General features: G+C 39.0%; 2 protein-coding genes across 2 annotated transcripts; one reads left to right on the top strand and one right to left on the bottom strand.

The window, feature by feature from the left end:
* Positions 1-1,359: 1,359 nt before the first annotated feature.
* LOC119138326 (ras-related protein Rab-26-like) lies at positions 1,360-19,143 on the bottom strand. Its single transcript, XM_037278335.1, has 9 exons — positions 18,604-19,143; positions 17,929-18,039; positions 13,060-13,101; positions 12,697-12,763; positions 10,820-10,872; positions 4,305-4,370; positions 3,488-3,544; positions 2,777-2,853; positions 1,360-2,105 (listed from the first exon to the last, which is right to left on the bottom strand). The coding sequence occupies exons 1-9, from the start codon at positions 18,808-18,810 to the stop codon at positions 2,003-2,005; spliced, it is 783 nt and encodes a 260-aa protein (XP_037134230.1). The 5' UTR covers positions 18,811-19,143; the 3' UTR covers positions 1,360-2,002.
* LOC119138312 lies at positions 6,397-8,787 on the top strand. Its single transcript, XM_037278313.1, has 2 exons — positions 6,397-6,502; positions 7,332-8,787. Exon 2 carries the CDS (start codon positions 7,380-7,382, stop codon positions 8,364-8,366), a length of 987 nt encoding a protein of 328 aa, XP_037134208.1. The 5' UTR covers positions 6,397-6,502; positions 7,332-7,379; the 3' UTR covers positions 8,367-8,787.
* Positions 19,144-19,321: the final 178 nt, after the last annotated feature.

Below are 19,321 nucleotides of genomic sequence, written 5' to 3'. Positions count from 1 at the left end.
AAAGTCGCGACATTTTCTTATCCAAACGCAACCTACCTCGAGTCCAAAGACGATCCAAGTTTGCAGCCCAAAATCGGCGGAGTGGAGCTCAGTTGTCCAAAGAGGGCAGAAACTGGAAGTAAAAAATGTTTGCAAACGTTTTTTTAGGTATGCGTTTTCCGCATATCAACCTTGAGTAGACCAACACTAAAAGTGGACGAGTATTTGGAGCCGAAAGGTTTGGTTTTGATACGAATTTGCAACAATCTGTTGGGCAAAAAGCACATTCAAAAGTTGGCATGAACACGTCGAATAAAACACCAGTCGATATTCAACAGAACCAAGAAACGCAGACAATTTCTCAAACAAACATTTGCATTCAAACCCCTAGTAAAAACCACCACGTGGGGGGAAAAAAAAAAAAAAAAACATTCGAAATAATGGCACAAAAACCAAAGAGCCCACCGTGCTATCTGCAGCAAATCAAAGTGAACTGTGATGTTACTGTGCTTTGCTCAAACGCTGTAGCGGTCCTCAAGTGTGAAAATCCTGCAACAAGCAAAAAGGTATCTTGAGAAACTGCAGCAAACGACAAACATTCGCTCGTGTGCACACCGACCTGCGAAGTGGACATGCAAGAGGACGCCATCTTGCTTCGCCTGTATTTAACAACTCTTTTCGTGCACACCTGTCTTCAATTTACCTAAGGGCCTGACGTCACGTCCGCCAATCCGCGGCAACCTTCTCCTGCTTGTGCAACGGCGCTATGCACACGAGTGACACCAGGTGACCTGTTATGGTAGCTGCTTCGGTTAACCCTGGGAATTAAAGTGAACGGGCAACCTTGGGATTCTCGGAGGTTGTCACCGACCCAGACAGTGACAGACAGTGACACCATCTTACCGCTAGGTGGCAATCTTTTTCCACTAACTTGCTTGTAGTGCGCTCTTGGCGGATAAAGGTTACAATTTAATACATGCTGAAGGCAGGAAGTTCAAACAAAAATTCTGAAGATGCCTTCATACAAAAGAGAGAAAATAAACATCTCCTAGAATTTATTTAAATGAATTCCATACAGCCATAATTGAACATTTAAACATGAGATTTAAGGATAGTTTTGTAAAAATGGTAGTCTGCCTAAAATTCGACAATTATTTTCTTGTAGTTCTGATAATTAGTAAACACGAATAAAGACACTGTACATTTGTTTAGTTTAAAATATCACCACATAAGCAGAATTAAATAAATACGTACGTCGTACGATATTAAACATATAGGCTTTATAGTTTATGAAGCGGTCATGTAATGACGCCAAGCTGCCACAACACGGCAGTGCCCCAATTCACTTGTATGTAACCCAGAGTAAAATGAACATGTCCATTTCCTTTTCATCATTGCTCTTTCTTTAATGTAAATACCATTTCAATTCAGTTACAATATGGTTATTAGAACTTAAACAGATGAGTATTTTACTGTACATTTGTTTAATTTAAAATATCATCACATTTAAACTGTATATATAATGTAGTGTAACTCATCACATTTCCAGGATGGACATTATCTGCTGGTAAAATACGCATCAAACAGTTATTACAAAACAATGCTCATATGAGGTACAATGAAACATCTGTACAAAGTGTTCTTCAGAATTTCTAGTCCCTCTCTTGATTACCATAATGAATATTCAACTTATCTACTTTACATTTCTATTTCAACAAGACTTACAAATTTCAATTCACATAAATATTGAAAATGTGCACAGCACAGCACAGGACACATTCATGATGCTGTGAGGGGAGGACTAACACAGACAATAGAAATGTGTAAGTGGGCTGTATGTATGTGTGTGTGTGTGCATGCATGTTTGCGTATACATGTATGCTCAGTTTTACATTCACAGTTGCAGGGGACCATTAAATTTAAGACAATAAATAAACTTCTCTGGTGCACAGACTTTATGGGCGGGTACATCTGGCACTTACCTTTACACACACGCATGCACACAAACACACGTACACACGATCTACGAGCGGCAGCAGCCGGCAGTCCTCATTTCTTTGCTGACGTACTCCTGCAACTGAAACTTTGGCTCATCGGGTTCCTTCATGGTCCTGTGCTTCAGCTCTCTAACAAAGAGAGAGACACAGAAGGCTCCCATGAAATCATTCTCTATAGCAACCGTTTTCATTATTATGCTTAAGCCCATCCCGGCTGACTTTGTGCGATCGCATTTCTTTCAAGATATGACCTTATAATTTGACAAAATGAAAAGGTGGATGGATGAGAGACTCCCAGGGAAGACAGGTATTTTGTCATCTTTCTATTTTGCCCAACAGGTGTGTTTTAAATCATCCATCCATCCACTTTCTACACCCTTGCAAGGAATGCTAGTCAATCACAACACACATACAAACAGCCATCGACTCTCACATTCACATCTGCAGTATGAGTGTGGACAATCATGGCCTCCATATGTGCTTTGTAATCATCTGGCAACACAGTCCAGGGGGCAACCCTGCCCAAAGACAAATGGAATAAAACCCAGCTTCTTGCAACCCAAAACAGGACAAGCAGTAAACAAAATGGATGCTCAACAAGAGTCAGGAAAAAATATTACTTAAGGGGCTCAAGAAGGTTGCTGAGACAGACTACCAAATCCACTTGGGTTTGAAAGTCCATTAAAATACAGATTTGGATCTAATCATGGATTGAATGCTATCTAATAAAAAATATTTCGGGAATTTCCACACCAATATCCTTACAATGCCAACTTTGTGGGGTTGTGTGTGTGACTCACTTGGCCACAGCAGTGAAGGCCAGTTCCACATTCAGTCCGGACCTGGCGCTGGTCTCCATGAAGGGTACACCAAACTCCTGCATGGGGAAAAAGTAAATAAATAATCATAAATAAAAAAATATATACATTTTTTTTCCTGTGATGACACCAAGCGCTGAAGCAAAGTGAAATTTCCCCAATATTGTCTTATGAAAATCGATAATAAAATCTTCACAAAAAAGTGTCGAATCTTGTTTTGTTGGTGGCACTACATCATTAAAAAAATATTTTATTAGGATTATTATTATAGGAAAGGGACAAAATATATATTCAAGCTATGTGTGTTCCATCATGACAATAGTTTTGTATATCTACTGACAGCTGATGCTCTTGCGCAACAACCCCACCTCCCCTCCCACCTACGTTCACGTTTACTCTTGTACACCTCTCCAAGCTTATCGGAGTGAAACGGCCTGGAAAATTAAGTCAGCAAGCCTTCCCCAATCATCCATGCAAACACAAACACAAATGAGCAACCATGAATAAATAAATACGTACGCTGGTATATGGGAGGCATTTTATTACCTATATGGACGGATTAAGTGCAAGACGTATATTATAATAACAGAATCTGATTGGACTATGGAGAGTCATTCCCTGCGAAAATCTGACGACAGCAAAAAAAAGTTATAATGATAATGTGTGCATATTAAAACGTAATAATATAATTACCTTTGCCAGTTTTTCTCCCTCTTCTCGTTTCACCACCCTGTTATGGTTAGAGTCGGCCTAGAAAACATTATAGTGTTTATATTTGCTGAATGCCAAAAACAACAAAAACGCAGATGCCAAAATGTAGGTAAACAACCACAATGACGAGATTGGATAGTGACAGCGTGGAAGTCAACAACAGTAAATAAATAGCACAGTGTTACATAACCTGGATTTTTTTTTTTCTTCAAGACAAACAGTTTGCAGGGCTTAACCTTGAAATCTGCATCTTTCTACAAGCCAGTCTTTGTTTTTATAGCCTCAGTAATGTTTTGGCCCTCCAGCATGCCAAGCCAAACAAAATGAGCAACTGTTGCTTGGTGGCAACCACCATCCAAAGACTGTCTGTCTTCCTATATAGTCCATTTGACTTTCTGCTTACTTGCCTTCTTCTGGGCAGATAGTGTACATCTTGTTTAGCATGAACGAGTTGTAAATAAGAGGGAGGGGGGAAAAAAAAGTGGGCTGGGATGCTTTATAGAAGCGAGAACTGCTGTCTCGGGTGATAACTCTTAGCTGGCTAATACGAGCAGCTCCTTTTACACTACACAGTCGTGTTGAGTTATTGGTATTATCATATAAATGGAGTCAGAGAGATGTAGAAGTACTCAAATTTAGCATTTTAGGCCAACTGGAGATTCTAAAGCTGTGAGCAAATTGAAGTAGGAAGTGTAAATCTGGTCCACAAAATATAAGAAGTCATAAATCAATGATGTACCCTCGTCACTCACTCCGTCATCTATCAAGACATCTTTCTACAGCGTTGACAAGGTCTTACCTTGTTGCCTAGCAGCATGATGACTACGTCCTGCTGAGTGAACTCGTGGATCTCTGTCAACCATGCCTGCAAAAAAAACAAATGTTGATGTGAAAAGGAAATTCTGAGGAGAGGGATGATGATGATTGATGATAAACACAAGTGGTGAAAGAAAATTGCAGATTGTTTGGAAGTTTTCTTATTATTATTACGCCTCTTTTTGCTTTTATCCGATCCATCAACATTTCCACGTGGGTGGCTTTCGAGATGGCCGGCCTTGGCAGAAGAGCGGTTAGTGACGAGCATGAAACACATTGGCGTCAAGCAGGAACAAAGGCAAAGATAAAAATAACGACATGAGCTTATATAATGTGTGTGTTATTATTAAAAATAGAATTACTAACGCATTGTTATTTACAGCAAAGAAGCTGTCCTACTTCCATTTTTCCCTAATTAGCCCAGATGATTATAGGCATAATCTGTTTGGGTAATTACTGTCACTCTGTGTTCTCTGAGGAGACACCCAATTACATCGAAATCCAATCAGACTCTCACCAGTTTGTCAAAAACACAAGTCAAAAACCTTGTAATATTTATTTATTTATTACAAACATTTTATTTATTTATCTATTTATATTTTTTTAATTTTTAAATGTTTTATTTTTTTATTTTTCTAATGGGGCCTGCAAAATGAATGTGCGTTAGTATTGCGAGTACATAATAAACCTTGTAGGATTAATGGATTTATTTTTCACAGGGCAACTGTATAAGGTTGAAAGCTTTTAGAATGTCCCTCAGATACAGAATTTCCACAGGAAGGAAATGTGTTGAGCTTGAATGAAAACGCATCGGAGTGGTTCAAGGTTGTGTCAAGCCGCCTCCGTTGGCTGAGGGGAAATAAAGCTTTTGTGCCGAGAAGAAAAGAAACAACCTCCGAGTGCATTGAGCAGTGGGTCCTTTGACTATTGTGTCTATTATAAATGTTTTATATAATTAATATTGTTTTGTTTTTGTCTCTTTGGGTTGCATTTGTTGCTAAGAAAACATGAAGATGAGAGAAAAGCAAATTATTTTGGAGCTGAGAGAAGCGGGGAAATCAATCAGAGCTATTGCACAAGTATAGAGAGAGAAAAAGAATGATTTGAAAAATAGAGACAATTACTGGGAGGTCAAAGGTTAGACATAACTGCCAACATTTATTGTGCATGAGAGGCAACTGTATTTAAATGAAGCACTTCAGCCGTGAGTTTACCCTAAGCCTCGTTCTGTCTCGCTCGGGTTTACATTCCTTCATTACATAGAGATCGTAGCACCTCGCGGCCTTGACTGTCAACAACCTGCCAATTACTCAAATGGTGGAGAAAAAGGTAGCGAGTGGGTGGATTACAAGAAAGCGGCAGAAGGAACACGGCTTCGAAAATAGGACGCGATCAAGCTTCAAAACCAACATGTGATGGACTGTGACTGCTGTCAAGGTCAAAAGAAGTTTTATTTTCATCTACAAGGAAAAAGAAGACGCGTTAAACTTATTTTTAGTCGCTTGACAAAAATCAAAGAAGCTTTGAGGCCAGATAGCGATCCAATTATAGATGGTGTTTGCAACAACAGTCACCTGACAGTGTTTGATAACGGCAGATTGTAATTTGCATGGTCATTAGTGTTGCATTTCAAATGAAAACATACTTTGTGTCAGGTTGCTGGAGTAGGTTGTTAGCTAAAATGAAGCTATTCGATAGCGGTCGACATTTTGTGTTGCCTTTACGTAACAACCGACCAAAATTTAAATGAGCTTGAAAACTTCAAGTGTAATACTCAATCTATAACTAGGACATAAAGTGATTTCCAAATGGCGCCCATCCCCTTGTGATATTTGCTTCCACAGTGATAAGCATCCCAATGAACTAGGCCAGACTTCTTTTCATTGATTTTAGCCATCTGGAAATGAAGATGGCAGACAGACAAGGAAATTCAATCACTGGACTTCCTTATTTTTTATTTGAACGCTACCTGGCATTCAAAACACACTCAAGCATAATTTAAAATAAAGTTCTTCGTGTTGGACTTCTCTTTAATGTCTCCAAATTTGTGTGTGCTTGCTTTGACAATTTGAGGAAGTTGCGGTTAGGGTTGGACTTGGTCTCTGGGTGGGGTGCTTTTACAAATACCAAGAAGATGATAAGAAATTTTTTGTCTCAGGTCAGCTCAACGCAAGATTGCAGGTAAATGGTATTTGTGTTCATGGAAATCAATGTAACGTAAATGGGAATGTGTTTTGGGGATAAATGATATCACATTAGGTGACAACAAGATCGTGTATAGTGGATTTTCTTTTTGCTGGTTGCAAGGATCATCTGCCAGTTGTAATTTGTTCAGGATTGTCGACTTGCATTTGGCTCAGTTCCCTTGCTGTGCAGCTGGCTTCAACTCGACGGAATATATGCCATTTATATCGCACAGATGTGATTTTAGAGACGATTTTTACTTTATAGAATTTGTTCATTTTCATGAATATATATTTTTTTAATTTTATTCTAATTGTTTTTATTTTTTATATTATATTATATTATATTATATTATTTTGATATGAAACTTGCTCTAGTCAGGTTTTTAAAGTTTGAAATAATTTAAATTCATACTGCAGCTCAGTGGGCTAGTGGTAGAGTGTCTGCCCTGAGACTGGAAGGTTGTGGGTTCAAACCCCGGCCGGGTCATACCAAAGACTATAAAAATGGGATCCATTGCCTCCCTGCTTGGCACTAAGCATTAAGGGTTGGAATTGGGGGGTTAGATCACCAACTGATTCCCGAGCGCGGCACCGCTGCTGCTCACTGCTCCCCTCTCCCCCAGGGGATGGATTAAAATCACACGGGGATGGGTTAAATGCAGAGGACAAATTTCACCACACCCAGATGTGTGTGTGACGATCATTGGGACTTTTTTAACTTTTCTGGTTTACAAATGTTTGTTGTGAAAAGGATATAAGTTGTGTAACATGACTCAACTTTGTTCCTCTTTTCAAACTTCCCTTATCGCTTTCTCCTTCAAAAGGTGGTGTGTGGGGCGAGTGAACTTTAACGTTGAACTCTCCAAAAAAAGATGAGTAAAAGCTCCTCTGCTAATAATGACACGGACAAGTCCAGTTACCTCTACCCTCGCATGGGTGAAAATCACCAGGATTGTCCCACACAGCTCAGAGTGCGCAAAGAGAGACTTGGGCAGGTCACAACCAACAAACAAGAAGGTAAACAATCATGCTGCAGAACTTCTAGCACCAGCCTGACCTCCTGCTCCCATCAACGCCGCTGGTCCACCGATTGTTGCCATAGCAACAGCTCCCCTGTCATTACTGTCAAGAAAAACACAAGGGAACCACAACCGCCTCAACGGGGGGTGTCCCTTCGATCCCATCAGATTCCATCTCGTCATCCGAGACAACGCTACTCCAGTCCCGTTACCGGGATAGGCTCCATTACTCATCCATCGACGTCCCCGACTTCTTCTTGTTCTTCTGTCCAGACATCTGTCATTACGGGGCGTGACCCGCTTGGTTGGAAGTTACGCACCAAATCAACCACCTCCTCCAAACGGGCTCACACAAAAAGGTTGTCTCTGCAGACGCCGATTCCCGTCACCGTTCCCGATCCGGGTTTTCTTCTGTCCGACACATCTCCACTTGATCCCAAACAAAATCCCACCTTCAAAGGCAAACCATTCCGTCGCCATCACTCGGACTCCTTAGCCTTCCTCAAGTCAATGCCTGCGATTACTCTCGAGGAGCTCCGCCACGTGCAGCTCCGCTCCGCCAAACCGGACGACGTTTTCCATGAAGCATACGGCAAAGAGATGGCGAACCCTCAGCCGTATAAAAAGCCACCGGCTGTTCCCGAAAAAAGTCCTCTGGCAAGAAAAATAGCACAACTCATTTCTCATTCATGGCAGCACCAAATGTGTGCTGCTCGTAAAAGTGAGCATGAGGAAATTATTTACAGTGTGATAAAGCCAAAAGCTAAAACACAAGAGACTGAAAAACATTGCAGCTTGTATGCTAAAATAAATGCTATGCACTTGAAAAGTGATGACTAATCACAAATGCACAAAGAACCGGAAAGGTTAAAGCAATTCTACATTTGTTGACATAAAAAAAATAAAATATCCCCAAAAGTTCAAACTGTCTATTATTACCTGAACTAATTTGAATTTATGCTATGTGGTGGGAAAAGGTTTTAGGTTAATAAATCTGGGTTTGGGCCCACTGAGATGAGCAAGGGGGAGGGGGCGGGGTCTCTTGGGTACATAACTGCTGTGCAGTCTGGAAGCAATGCTGCAGGCAGGGGAATGGTGGGATGGCAGTTATCAGCAAGAAATGCTGAGACCCCAACCGTACGCTTCACACAAACAGAACAGTCATTTCTAAATATAGCTTCCCCCTTGTTGTTTTTGTCTGATATGCAAATTTTTGGGGAGCAAAGTTGCTCTTGCATATAAAGTTGATTTGCTTTCAAAACCAAGTGTCGTCATTTGTGTCTGTGGAAAATGACATTTAGTTTGATTATATTATGTGAGGGGTTAAAAAAAATTCTCCTCTTTTTTGGGTGTTAAATATTTACAAGACAGGGAGAAAAAAATATAAAGATCGAAATCCAGGGAGAGGCTGACGAAAGTGTTGTGCTCAACAGAGATAAAAATAAAAAAAACAGCGAACAAGTGGGATGGAGGAAAAAAAGTAATGAGAAAATAAAAAATTCACTCAGTTTGAAATGTACAGTAGATGGAGCGACTCAACAAATCTGCTTTGGGAAATAACATTTTATAGACACGCAGAGAGCTCGATGGGATTTTTTTGCAACGACCTTGAAGAGCAAAACATCACTTGACAATTTAAGCTAAAAATACCTCAAGTCTGAATTAGGTTGATTGTTTTTGAATAACAAAGCCGCCATACAGTGGACGATAAAGCAAAAAGGTGCGTCTAGGTGCAAACCTGTGGCCTTTGACGATCGCCGTGTACGTATCGCGTCACACGGACCAGCTGTGCGCCGCTGATAAGGAGCTCAATACCAAATGCGGTGAAGACTCGTATCGGATGATTATATATTGGAGAGCTATTATTAGTAAATGTAACCATCATTAGTATGCTGTTTCATTTTAATCATGGTCCAATCCCAAAGAAAATTGTAAAAATGTGTATAATCATATTCTTCATCCTCAGTCTTGTTATCTTTAGGGAATGAATGAGGCTGTCGTTACCACGGTGACGCCAAATTACATTTGTAGTCTCCAAGAGCAAGGCACATTGGCATGTTGTAAATTACAGTGTAGTAAGAGCCACAGTAAATCAACTCTAAAGCGAAATTCCTGGCGTATTATATTATATCTCTATTTCTATGTCACTGAAGAAATACAAAATGTCACGATTCCAAATCAAGTCAGAGTGGAACACCTGAATTTCACGATTTAGAGAGCCGTTTTGAAACTTAATTACAATACATGGTTTTTGTAAGCGCGTAACCTTGTTAGTTCAAGTAGGTTGTTAAATTTTCAACATAATTTATGTAATAGCTTTGCTAGCAAAAAAAAAGCTGCTGTATAAAAGCAGCCCACTTCACTGAGCAATGAGAATAAGAGCTGTTGAGTTAGAAAAATCACTGAATACTGATTGTCTATTTCCCTCTAAATACTCAGCGGCCTTCGCCCCGAGACCTGGTTGCTAATGGATTCACACAGTGGGAGAGGGGGTACGCAATAGCAGCCTGCAATTATGGACCAAAGCCTACGAGGAGTATTTACATGAATAACAGAACTTTATTTCACTAGCTTTTATTCGGAACACTGATAAAGATTCACTTTACAAAAAGAAATCTCTGGATTAATAAAAAAAATACCCAAAAGTCAATTATCTAGCCTGGCATACTTTTTGGGGGGAGGGGGGGGGGGAGGGGGGGGAGGGCAGTGCCCTCATGGGCCACCCTCTAGCTCCGCCAGTGATCTGCAACTAAAGATATATATTTAAAAAAACAGGTTGCTCTGATGTTTTTTTTATTTTTTTTATTGAGAATATTATGAGTGTATTGAGACAGCTGGGCATCCAATAACGTGCACACCACACAAACAACTCCAGATGTGATTGTAAGCGCACCAGGCTTGCTAGATCCTTATTAACATTGATGACACTGCTAGATTTAACTCTGTTGTGTGTTAATTAAAGGGATAGTAATTCACCTAGAATGGATGAGGCAAATGGGGCAGGAGAGGGAAAATTGTATTCCAACTACAAAGAGTCCATTTAGGGGGAAAGTAGCTCTAATTTCCATGCATCATCATTACCATACTACTAAAAGATTTTTTTTGTGTGCATATTTGTAACATTCCCTTGTGTGGTGTAAATCAAACATGGAAGGTCAGAAAATTGGTTCACATTGATATTGTAATTCAAAAAAGTGATATTACATCAACTATGTATATAGAATATATAACTAATGTTGGAAAGAATGGAGAGAACACGAGTGGAATGGAAATGAGACAGATGCTTTTCTTACCCGAATGTTATCAAACGATGCTTTGTTGGTGACATCATAGAGCAGAAGGAGAGCTGAAAAGACAAAAAAAAAAAAAGCATATTTTATGATGCAAGTGCAGTAAATCTAAAAATCACTCAACACTCATCCAATATTATCATTTCTTTTAGACTGTTATTAGTACTCGATTGTTGAGGAGACGTCGATACCAAGTATCAATACCACTAGTACTTTTGAAAATAAAAAAAAATATATATATATAAGGTGCAATTCTCCCCACATTCAGGTTCATTCCTGTGGTGAAATCTCTAAAAGTCACAAGGAAAAATAGATCTTTGGGAAATCAGTCAGACTTTTACAGCAAGTCTCCTTTGGCAAGTCATAACTTGCACAATTTGGAAGACTGGAGGAATACATTAGTGCATATTAAATCTTTTGCTCCGTCTTCATTCGCTATTGTGTTGCAGCAGATATTTGCTTGGCATTCACGTACAGTCCCAGTATGTTGATTAAATTGCGCAATCTGTTGCTGAGTGTCTGAGTAGATCGGCGATGGATACAAGGCCGCGATCTATAAAGGACAGTCGCCATACATCATTTCTGACATGATCATCTTCAGCAATAATTACGGGCTGACCTTGGTCTGTCTTATTCACATGAAAGTAAACTGTGATTTTTTACCAGTTGACCTGGGCCTTAAATACACTGGAGTGATCAATTTTTCAAAGTAATAGTTTGTAATAAAATCAAGTTGTCAGGCGAGTTGCTGCAAAAAATTAATTGAAAGTAATTTAAATTTGAAATTGTTACAGATGTGGAACCAGTTGGCAGGAAATTGTCATAAAATGGACCTAATTTGTTCTTACCTAGAAAGTCTTTCTCACCAACAAATTATTTGACTCCCCCATTGAGTATGTGTTCCATCTTTTTTTTGCAACCACAGTGATTTTGCTTCATGCTGTGGAAATGGAAGAATGCCAGCTCCACTGAGAAGATGCAATTCTGTTCCGGACACAGCTGGACCTCTTGCACTTGGCGACATCCTTTGCATGAAATGAGCCTGGCAAAGTGCACTGAGCTCACAGCAACAAGGCATTTTATTGCGTAGGGTTGTTTACGTGGTTAAATTATGAATTGAACAAACCAAACTGATTTAGTATTGTAATAATGTGGTATACTCTGAAACAATACGGTCTCTGTCCGAGCACCACCGAATGTTTTGAATATTTATAGGTTTGGCCTAATACAATGGAACCACTGAAGCCGAATGCTCCTTAAATCTTGACATTTCCACAATGCAGAGGAAAGAGCTAAATCAGTCAAACTGTTTTTTTTTTTTTTATAGCTGCCTGATTGAAATTCATAATGTGTTCTCTAGGGGGGATAGGTGGAAATGTGGAATCAAATTCCTGGGAAATTCAGAAAATACCAAAAGTCAATTATGTGACCTTTGCCCCCATGGCTCCCCCGTCTAGCTCCACCCGTGGATGTACCTGACAAGCTCAGTGCTCTTTAACCTTAATAGAAAACAGCTATAAGGCGGAGATTTCTCCAAGGTCATAACAAAGTCCACTTATCTCCCAAGAATTGATGGTTTAGTGGCGTGGCGTGATTGGGTTGCAAACTCTTACCCTGTAACGCCTGTCAGAAAGAATGAACTTTTGTTGAAAAGTCAGGAACAGACTGACGATTCGAAAGAGCGGTTCGGAGGCTCCCTTGCTGCCTTGTTAAACATCTGCGAGCAAATTGCTGTACAGAACTGACAGATCCGTTTTAACGATGGACAACAGGCCCGGCCGGCCCACACACACATATTACATCACACGTATAGCTCAAAACTTAATCGTACTATTGAGATCGAACAACTACAAAAAAAATTTAAAAAACGGGAGTCTTACCATGAGCGTCACGGTAGTATGCATGTGTAACACTCCGGAATCGCTCCTGACCAGCAGTGTCCCAAATCTACAAAAGAAAAGCATTAGGCTTACTATAATGTATGTAACTTTATTCATTCATTCATTCATTCATTCATTTCATTTCATTATTTATTTATATTTGATTTTTATTTATTTATTTTGAATTAATTTTTCCTTAAATATTTTATTTATTTATCTATTTTATTTCTAGCGGTTGTAAAAGCAACATTTTAATTTTTAAGTTATGAAAGTTTTATTTACCCCCTCCAAAAAAATGAAAGCACCAAAGCAGTGGATTTAGCTTTATCTTTATTTAAAAGAAGATTTGAGTTTTTATCTTACCTGCAGTTTGACCTTGACGGCATCAATGCTCATCACCTTATTCTGCAAAACACCCACAGAAAAATTTTGAACATCCAAATTTTCAGACACAAATAAAAGCAGCATAAATATTGCAATGAACATTAAATTGCTCCTTAAAAACAGAGGCACAGCAGAAAACCCCCCTATCTGCATTTAGCAGGGGATGCATCCAAAGGCCCATTTTATAATCACTAAAACCTGCAAACACAAAGGCACACTCCTTTTGTTGTCTTTTTAATTACCTGACATGAAACGTGCATTCATGTTGTTTGTTAATCTTCTCTGGCTAGTTAGAACAATTACCTGTGATTTGTTTCCTTTAATATATTTGTTTACGAATAATTACACGTCAGTATGTACAGAAATAGAAAAGCATCGTTAAAGATGTTCCTTAGACATCTTTAATTTTTTCTGCTTGTGTATGAAAGCATATGAAAAAAAAAAAATAGGAATACTAAACTAAATTCCTCTGCATTGTTATTTTGTCTGCACACACAACGCGTGCTTTTGCATTGACAAATACAAAGCAAAGTGTGTTTGGGAAAACAATTTGCAGAGTGATGAAGTAGTTAAATAGAATGGATAGCTAGGCAGCACTGGCCTTGAAACAATAAAAGGGCTACCCTCATTCCTGTCCAATGAGGCTTAGTGATACCGGTGAATATGCATCGGGACTTTTCAATGGGCCACAGAGGGAATCTTTTACAACACAGTGTAATAATCTTGCTGGTTTAAAATTCACTTCCTGGAGCGAAGATTTAGGAAACTTCTTCTGGGGCACATTTTGCATTTTGATGTGCGAAAGAATGTTTATTGTATGCACGATTCTTTGTTCTGGAGCAGATTTTGGGATCTGACTGATTTGGGCTTGGGGGGTTTCTGTTGGCGATAACTTATGATGAAGTCCTTTGGGAGGTCTCTGACTGAAATTGTGCTTGTTGCTGTAGGTGCTGTTTTTTTTATTTTTAAAAGGATCATGACAGAAATAGTTTGGAAGGAAAGGAAGCCGATGAGATAATGACCAGAGTTAGTAATAAACATTAAGGAGAATTGCTTTTTTGGGGGCGGGGCATTTTATGTACAGGTACAGCCTGAACGGTACGTTGTAAAATTGCACATAAAAAAAAAAGATTAGATTATAAATCAAAGTAAAAGGTATGAATTTCATATAATGGCTTTGAATTTCTAGGCACCTAAGGCTATGGCAGGGTTTTTACTTTCTTACTTTTTTTTTTTTTTACTTTTTTGGGATTCGGCACTTGTTAATATTCGAACTTCAGACTGAATATTTATTAACGACAATGATTTTGTTTCATCATTTTCCCCCCACTAATTTTGTATTAATTCATGTATTCAAAACAGAAAAATATACAATACAATGCAGACTGTTTGATAAAGACAGATGGCTCAGATAAAAATAAATAATAAAGGAAAGTCTTTTTATTTTTTGGCCTTGGGTTCAACTGAAACTCTATAACATCACTACCCACTTAGTCTGGCTGTCTAACTACGAAGAGTGTGGCTCCTCCACAGGCTTAATAGAAAATCGAATTCTGATCGCCCACGTTCACGCGCTGGGTCAGTGATTCTGATAAGGAGCAGAATCCTTTTTTATCTGGTCCCAAAACAAAAATCCATAATCGCAATGACCAAGTGCCCTTTTACCACTTCGCAACTTCCTGCGCTTCCCCGGTTGGCTTCGAACAGCTTTCATTGTGCTTCTTGCACTAATCCAACTCATCCTGGATTTGTCAGCCTTGCTCTCCTTTCTCCACCACCGCTTCCGTTTCTGTTCTATATTCGATTTATATGCAGACACTGAAGTATTTAACCTGAGCCTTTGTGAAATATTTCAGTAGACTGCCCCGCTTCTTTGTTTGCCTATATAAGAGGTCAAAACACTTATTCCCTCTTAAGTACGATATTGCTGCAGTTATGGTATCTGATGATAAACCTTCAGATTTTAATTTAAATCTTTAGAATTGCCTTTTATATTTAAAAGATTCAAATTTCATCGTTTAGTTTTTTTGAAATCGGTGTGACAGCTCCTGTTTTGGTTAGCAACAGGATACATTTTATTAAAAGTAGCATAGTTTACTTTTCAATGTGGTAAAAGGAGGAATCTACCTACATTTGAGCAAAGGCTTTTTATGAATGATGCACCCGGCTGCGAACTGGGCCAAGTTATTTATTATTAGATTAGGAACAGCCACTATTTGAGAAGCAAAGTGTCACAACACCACCAAGAATGAAGCAGATCGTAAAACACTAAATGACTTTCTAAACTAAGTGCCACTAAATCTGCTTGGTAAATAAAACACTTTGAGCTGTTGACAAATGAAGATTTATTTTAACGAACCATGTGCCGGTGATGCGCGACGGTCAAATCTGTCATAAATTTAATTGTACCAATTTGGGTGTACAATAATAGCGATGCAAGACCCCTTTATTTATTTATTTATTTATTTATTTATTTATTTATTAAAAAAAATGCTGAACATGAAAAAAATTTAATTTAAAAATTCCCAAATCTATTTTTAAAAACAATATTATCATATATATATTATAATAGTATTAATCGTATACATAGAATGACTTGAGTTTGTTCGCAGGGTGTTTGTGTTATTAAGCATGCAGTCCATAGTGCCCTTATAAGCCATTATTTATTTCTAGAGTTACGACAGGATTATCTGAAGAATACGGCTAACACGTTTCCCCATTGGCGCGATAAATCTTATTGGACTGTCGGGATGTCTGCCAAAGCTCTGGCAGTTCTCTCACCGTTGTCCACCATGATGGGCAAGCTCGAGCAGTGCTTACTGCAACACATTGCAGTATTTTGTTGATATTGTTTGTTAAATACAGCGGGACTGACACAGTTTGAGGCAAATAAGGTTTTAGGGTCATGTGACTGTTTTGGGAGGTTTCTTTGAAACTTTCTCATCAGGTTTTCACACAATGGGAGGTGGATTAAGAAAAAGCGAAAAGACAGAATGGAGGATTTATCCTGCCATGGGGTTGGTTTACTCCAGACAAATTGAGAGTGTTGAATATATTTTGCTGAAAAACTACTGAGGCGCATTCAATTCAATCTGTTGAGAAAATTCCATCTATCATCCAAATTCTCACCGTCACTTGTGTGTGTGGCAGATTATGCCACACTGTTATCATTAAATTGGAGCACTATTCTTTGAATTTCTTTTGCAGCACCACCCCCGCACAGATAACTATAAATATCGAAAGCTTCATTTTCTTTGAAGAAATGACCGTGGTAGCTTGAATGTTCGCAGAAAGGTTTGTATTTAATTTATTTATTAGAATGATCAAATGTGTATACAAAATTCAATGTCAAACCCAAAATCCCGAGATGATAACTCTTTGTTGGCGTGATACAAAGAAAAGACCTGAGTGCCATGACCTCACTGACTATTTTATGGTCGTCTGGATAAACATACAGTCCTTCGCATGATTGAATCTCAAGTAGTAAAACAATTTTCATATCTATGAAGGCCAGGTGAGCACAGTCCCATGTTTTATTTTATATCTACAGTAACAAGGGAAGAGCTAATAACGCCTGTATTTATATTTCAAGCTTCCATGGTGTATGCAAAATATTTTTCTGAACCCATCCACGTCAAGAGTACGGATCAGGATTTGAACCTTGTCGCGCGACAGCAGCTTGGCCTCCTTCGGCAACTGTGATTGAATTGGAATGACTCCAAAATTCAGAGCGCAATGAACTGAGAGAGTTTGTAAAGCAAAGCGGGTATTAGGCCGAGAATATTCGCAACGAACCAACCCCAAGGTTGTCAACACAAGCTAATTTTAGTCACGGCTCGCTGACTGCTAGCGTCGTCACCAGTTTCTTTCTCGACTGATGACCTCCGTCCATGAAGCTTGAAAAGAAAAAAACTGTGAGCCATCTGTCAGCCAAATTAGGCAGAATCTGCTGAATAATATAGCCACATATTCATCGCGTTGTCATGGTTACCTACTCAACAAAGGTGTCATTAAAGCTGTTAGAAAGGGAAACGAAGCGACGATTGTAGAGACCTTTGACCTCAAAGACAGTCAGCCAGTACATCACTGAATTTTTTAAGGGCTTGAAAAAAATATAATCCTGCGCACCTACAACTGAGAGAATTAAGAATCGAGCCACAGGATAGGAATTAGGTAGGCCATGCAAGACGGGGAGAAATAAGCTTCTGCACTGGTGATCTTGTCCCGTGGAATCTTATTAGCATGAGTGCGTTTCATCTTTTTTTTTTTTTTTTTTTTTTTTTTTTTTGCCTGATCACATTTGCTTGGCTTATTTTTGGAAGACGCCATAGGAGGGGAACAGACATGCAGACAAAATGATTCTTATTGCAAATTTGTCATTTATATCCCAGCTGTCAGGTACGTGTGTTAAAATGTCCTCATCAGACCCAATCAATTTAATTCATTTTCAAATAACACTTTTATCCGTCAGGGATGATAAATAGAAAAAGTAGAATTTCCACATTGATTTCCCATCTCTTTCATTACCTAAAAGGTCAAAAAAGGAGGGGGCGGAGCCAAACCAAAACAGCCCATTTTAGAATGAATTACTTGAAAGCTTTCACAGCATGTGAAGAGGCTTCAATGTTGTTTTAGGTAATCATGTAATTAATAAAACATACTACATTATGTATTTCCAACAATGTATTGTGGGTATTGTGTAGATGATAATACTTTTTTGTTAGCTGTCTATCTCTGGTCTCAGGTGGAATACAAATGGCAAGACTTGTTATTTATATGGCAGCACAATGGTTACATGCTATCAATGCTACTTCATATACTGAAAAGTACACTTCAATTTCCACTTACCCTGAAGTCAATGCCCACAGTGGAGATGAAGCTACCAGCTAGAAAGGCTCCATCTTTGAAACGTACCAGCAAACAGGTCTTTCCAACGCCCGAATCTCCCACGAGCATCACCTAAGAATATAAAAAAAACTGTGTTTTTTTTTTGTTTTGTACTAAGTATCACAAAGAGGTTAGACTGCAGTATTGATTGAACACAAATTTTTCCAGATAGTCCATCGAGCCTAATTTGAAATAAGCAAACATTAGGATTCGGGGTCAACACTTAAAGCAGTATTAGAGTGTGAAGTGACTACTGGTTCCCGTGAGGAATTTGCGTGCACTCAAAACAAATTAAATTGGAAAAAATAAAATAAAAATAAAGCCAAAAAATCACCTTCGCTTTCAGCCTAAGGAGAAACTTCTGTTCTATGGCAAATTGTAAAGTGAAGTGTGTAGAGTCTCTGATCGAAGACTTTTGAACAGTACAGTGGGACAAAACTTAAAATGAACAAATTATTAGGTCTAATTCAAACAGTGTACTCAATGCAATGCTATGCAAAAAAAAAAAACCATACAAAAATAAACAATTTACTCTTTCAGCAACATCTATGTGACTGATGAGGGCAGCTAATTGGGGCACACATAATTCTGCAAAAAAATGTAATTTGATGGACTTAACATTCAGGTGAGGCTTACCTTGAAGGCAATGTCGTAGAACTCGCCACTGCTGCTTATGGACGGTCTACTGGGGTAAACCAGTCCGGAGGTCGGCGAGGCACCTGCAGCCAGACCTTTTCCCGTCCTGCCCATACCTGGCGACCCTTTGGGACTCCTGGAGGTGGCTTTGCCCTTTAACGTCTTCTTCCTGGACATGGCTCTGGTGACAATCGGTGCTAACAGCATGTGGTAAAGGAGGGGGGGAAAAAAGAACCAAGTCAAAATCGAGGATGTAAATGTGTCCCTTCTGGTTCACTTGCAGCTTGGTGGAAGTGGAGCTCGTTGCGAGGAGGACGCTGAAGTTCACCCCCGCGTCCAAATCATTTCTGCTGACGCGCGTAGCAAAAGAAAAAAAAACAGCCCCAAAATATTTTAAATTATATGACGCAAACAAAACAACCAATTACCAATACTTGGCAGCGACTGTAACTGAAGGATGCGCTTCAAAATGTAAACAGCCCTATCTCTCTCTCTTCCTTCTCGTGTTGCTGATTGGAGTGAAGAAGGAATGCTCGCTCTTGGGGGCTTAAAGGGAAAGTCCATAGGAAAAAACTTGCAACCCCCCCCCCCCAAGGCGTAAATATAGAATTTTAATAATAATAGCGGTATAGTTGCCTCACCACTCCCCACCCGCTTTTGTGAATAATTTTAATTTGTTGCACTACACACTCTATTTGATTAAATGTCATAAAAGGTG

This window comes from Syngnathus acus, chromosome 19 (genome assembly GCF_901709675.1).
Source record: "Syngnathus acus chromosome 19, fSynAcu1.2, whole genome shotgun sequence".
In the NCBI taxonomy this organism is placed as follows: domain Eukaryota; kingdom Metazoa; phylum Chordata; class Actinopteri; order Syngnathiformes; family Syngnathidae; genus Syngnathus; species Syngnathus acus.
Note: the sequence above shows the minus strand (reverse complement) of the source record. Positions and strands in the feature narration are given on the sequence as shown.